General features: G+C 51.0%; 1 protein-coding gene across 1 annotated transcript; it reads left to right on the top strand.

The window, feature by feature from the left end:
* The first annotated feature begins 364 nt into the window (after positions 1-364).
* HNRNPA0 (heterogeneous nuclear ribonucleoprotein A0) lies at positions 365-3502 on the top strand. The gene has a single exon (XM_049649236.1). The coding sequence runs from the start codon at positions 974-976 to the stop codon at positions 1895-1897; it is 924 nt and encodes a 307-aa protein (XP_049505193.1). The 5' UTR covers positions 365-973; the 3' UTR covers positions 1898-3502.
* Positions 3503-3976: the final 474 nt, after the last annotated feature.

The following is a 3976-nucleotide window of genomic DNA, read 5'->3' as shown; positions in this document are numbered from 1 at the left end:
GGCCCGGTCGAAACGCGGCGGGTAAATCCAAGCCCCCAACCCCAACAGTCAAGTTTTCAAAAAGCCCGCGCGTGGCGCCCCAGGACGCACCCGTTGGGAACGACCCGCAGCGCGCCCCTGCTCACCCCCACTCCCAAGCCCAGGGCGGGGGCAAGGCGTCGGGTGGCAGACAGGTCCCCCACACAGGGGGCGCCGGGGCCAGCGCGCACTGGGGAGCGCGCCCGTCCAGCCGCGGCCGAAAACGGAAGTGGGCGCGAGCGGATCGCGATCATTGGCTGAACTGACATGTCTCTCAAGGGGCTGGCGCGAACGCCACTGCGGAGTTGGGCGAGGGGATACGGCTAGGGGAGGGGGGAAAACACTGGGAACAGCCGCGGGGCTGGGAGGAAATGAATTGAGGAGGTGCGCGGGGAGCCGGGAGAGTCCCCGGTCAGGGCACACGGGGGAGCCAGGAAGTGAGAGCGAGGCTGTAGAGGCGGTGGCGGGAGCAGCGCAGGCCGAGGGCTTGAATCGACCGCGGAGGGCGGGGAGTCCGTGACCGAGAGCGGCGCTGCGGCGCGGTAGGCGGGACTAGAGGGAGCCACGCAGGGATTGGCGGGCAGTGCTAGGCTACCGTACGTCGGCGGTGACGCACGCCTCGGGGAGGGTGCGCGCGCGTTCAGCGGCCTCTTTGTGTGGTGCCCAGATAGGGGAGCGGAGGTGGCGGTAGCGGCAGCGGCAGCGGCAGCGGCAGCGGCAGCCCTGGTTGTCTTCCAGTCTCCTCGGCTCGCCGTCTAGCCGGCACCTCTCCCCTCCCTCCCCCTTCCTCTTTTCCTCCTTCCCTCCCCTTCCCTTTTTCCCTTCCCCGTCGGTGACCGGCGGTGGCGGCTCCAGCAACAGCTGGGCCCAAGCTGTGAGGAGGCCTTAGCCAACGATAACGGCGACGGCGAAACCTCGGAGCTCGCAGGGCGGGGGGAAGGCCCGGGCCGTGGAGATGGAGAATTCCCAGTTGTGTAAGCTGTTCATCGGCGGCCTCAATGTGCAGACGAGTGAGTCGGGCCTGCGCGGCCACTTTGAGGCCTTTGGGACTCTGACGGACTGCGTGGTGGTGGTGAACCCCCAGACCAAGCGCTCCCGTTGCTTCGGCTTCGTGACCTACTCCAATGTGGAGGAGGCCGATGCCGCCATGGCCGCCTCGCCCCATGCCGTGGACGGCAACACGGTGGAGCTGAAGCGGGCGGTGTCCCGGGAGGATTCGGCGCGGCCCGGTGCCCACGCCAAGGTTAAGAAGCTCTTTGTCGGGGGCCTTAAGGGAGACGTGGCCGAGGGCGACCTGATCGAGCATTTCTCGCAGTTTGGCACCGTGGAAAAGGCCGAGATTATTGCCGACAAACAGTCCGGCAAGAAGCGTGGCTTCGGCTTCGTGTATTTTCAGAATCACGACGCGGCAGACAAGGCCGCGGTTGTCAAGTTCCATCCGATCCAGGGCCATCGCGTGGAGGTGAAGAAGGCCGTCCCCAAGGAGGATATCCATTCCGGTGGGGGCGGAGGCGGCTCCCGGTCCTCCCGGGGAGGCCGAGGCGGCCGGGGTCGCGGCGGTGGTCGAGACCAGAACGGCCTGTCTAAGGGCGGCGGCGGCGGTTACAACAGCTACGGTGGTTACGGCGGCGGTGGCGGTGGCGGCGGCTACAACGCGTACGGAGGCGGAGGAGGCGGTTCGTCCTACGGTGGAAGCGACTACGGTAACGGCTTCGGCGGCTTCGGCAGCTACAGCCAGCACCAGTCCTCGTACGGGCCCATGAAGGGCGGCGGCGGCGGCGGCGGTGGCGGTGGCAGCAGCTGGGGAGGTCGCAGTAACAGTGGACCTTACAGAGGCGGCTATGGCGGTGGGGGTGGTTATGGAGGCAGCTCCTTCTAAAACAAATCTAAAAATGCCTGGGAGTGGCTATAGGGGTAGCTCTTTTCAACAACCCAACTAGGGTCAACTCCTGAGTTCCTTCCTCTCCCACCGCCTTCCCCATTTTGCCCTTGGGGGAGCCGCTTCTATGGCTGCTTATCCTTGGGGGTGTTGCCCTATTTGCCTGCCACCTCTCTTGTCTCTCCCTCTGAAGATGGACTCGGCCCCACATACACATTTTTGTGTTACAGTCATTGATGGACTCTATTTTTTTATTATTACTTGGACCTTGGTCGTTTTTATACTAGCAAAATGTCTTGTTTTAATTTGTGTTTTTTGGGGGGGAGGGAGTGAACTTGCTGATTCTGTAGCAAAACCGGGGGGGGGGTGGGGGTGGGGGGGTAGTTTACTTTGTTGTAAGGACTTGATACCTGGCTACAGCGTTTTCTATGAAATCTACTTGGATCCCATGCCTGAAATTTGGAAGCATATGTACAAAAATCATTTTTACGTTTTATTTTTAATAAATCATTGTGTTTGACCGTATATGTCTAACATTTTTTTTCTAGGATCCATTCCGTACCGTTTTAAGGGATATTAAAAATTTTTCGTGTTAACTCTTAATTCTTGATGTGTACTTAGAGAAACTTTTAAAAGGTCCTTTGGTGGGTTGTTTTTTTGTTTGTTTTTGTTTTTGTTTTCTCTGTTGCCCTTCTAGTGACATGTTGAATTTTAAACCTTACAGGCAAAACTTTTGAAGTGGTGGATGTAGCTTTTTAAAATCTTTAAAGTTTCTGTGCATCCATCTCTTGTACTAAACGATTTCCTTATCATCTTGACATGGTTGGTCACTTCTTTCTATGAGAATTTACTTCAAAGTATGTACTGTGTAGCTCGAAAGAAATAGTTTGTGTTAAGCATGTGTTTTCATTCATATAAACTGTTTAAAGATTTTCAGATGGCCTAGTTTCATCCCTCTTACTGGTTTGTCTGTAATGAATGGTTACAAATAAGGGTTATATTTTACCCTTAAACTAAATGCATTTTTGTATTTTCAGAGCAGATTTAAACGTTTTTTCCTATAGCTGAACTGTTGTCCTCTTGGAAATCCTTCCCCCCACCTTTGTAGCACCATCTACTGGCAGAATGGCAGTGTATCTGCAAAACAATTTGTTAAAAAATCTTGTTTAGGATAATTGCATCAGTTTTACAAGTTTTGCCATCAAAAATCTGTTCAGACTTTGGTTACACATTTTCTTGTAACTAAGATGGGCTTTACGGGAATGTAGTTAACAATCCATATCACAATTGCCCTTTCTACATGAGATTTGAAAATGTAAACTGCTATGCATAGCTTGGGCAGTGGCCCCAAATTGCTATGACAACTAATGAACCAGCTACATGTACTGGTGTCTTAGGTGCAAGTTGTAAAGCAAAATATTTGTGTATTCTGCTTGGTTAACAAATGTATATTTGTAGCCCTTTCATGCAATAGAATTCAAGTTGTTGTTTATAAAAAAACAAAACAAAACAAAACAATGATATAGGAGAAAATTGCTTTCCTGGATAGAAATATAGAATAGCAACGTTTATGGATATCACAAATAAAGAATTCAATTCTTTACATGATTGAGTGAGAGTATGTATAACCTGGTGGGTGGCTTCAGAGTACCTATAATATAGTACACTTGATTTGATGTTATGGTAAAATTTTTAACTTGAACATTGCAATTCCAAAGCCCAAATGTATATAGTAAGCTTTCTGAGGGGATATTAATGGGCTTTAAAGTAAAAAAGACTATTTTAGCATTGGCATTTTTTTAGTTCTTGTTAACCGTATATTTCTTAATCTCTAATTCTTGCCAATTTTTAAATCTTAATTGCTAGCTAGGGTTTTCCTTTTGAGAGCTAGGAAGAAAGGTCAAGATTGCTAGGCTAGATTATGGCTGCTCAGTAGTTGCTGATGCTTGCTACAAATATTTAAGTATACCTCTGTGACAAATGGGATAGATGTTTTTGCATATTGAATAAATATCGTCAGATCTTTTGCTCTTCAACGGTTCTATGGTTTCCTTAAATTCATTTTTCACTCTTAGTGAA

The sequence above is a fragment of the Panthera uncia genome (assembly GCF_023721935.1).
Source record: "Panthera uncia isolate 11264 chromosome A1 unlocalized genomic scaffold, Puncia_PCG_1.0 HiC_scaffold_17, whole genome shotgun sequence".
NCBI lineage: Eukaryota > Metazoa > Chordata > Mammalia > Carnivora > Felidae > Panthera > Panthera uncia.
The sequence above is the reverse complement of the archived record's forward strand: the minus strand, read 5'-3'. Positions and strand labels throughout refer to the sequence as shown.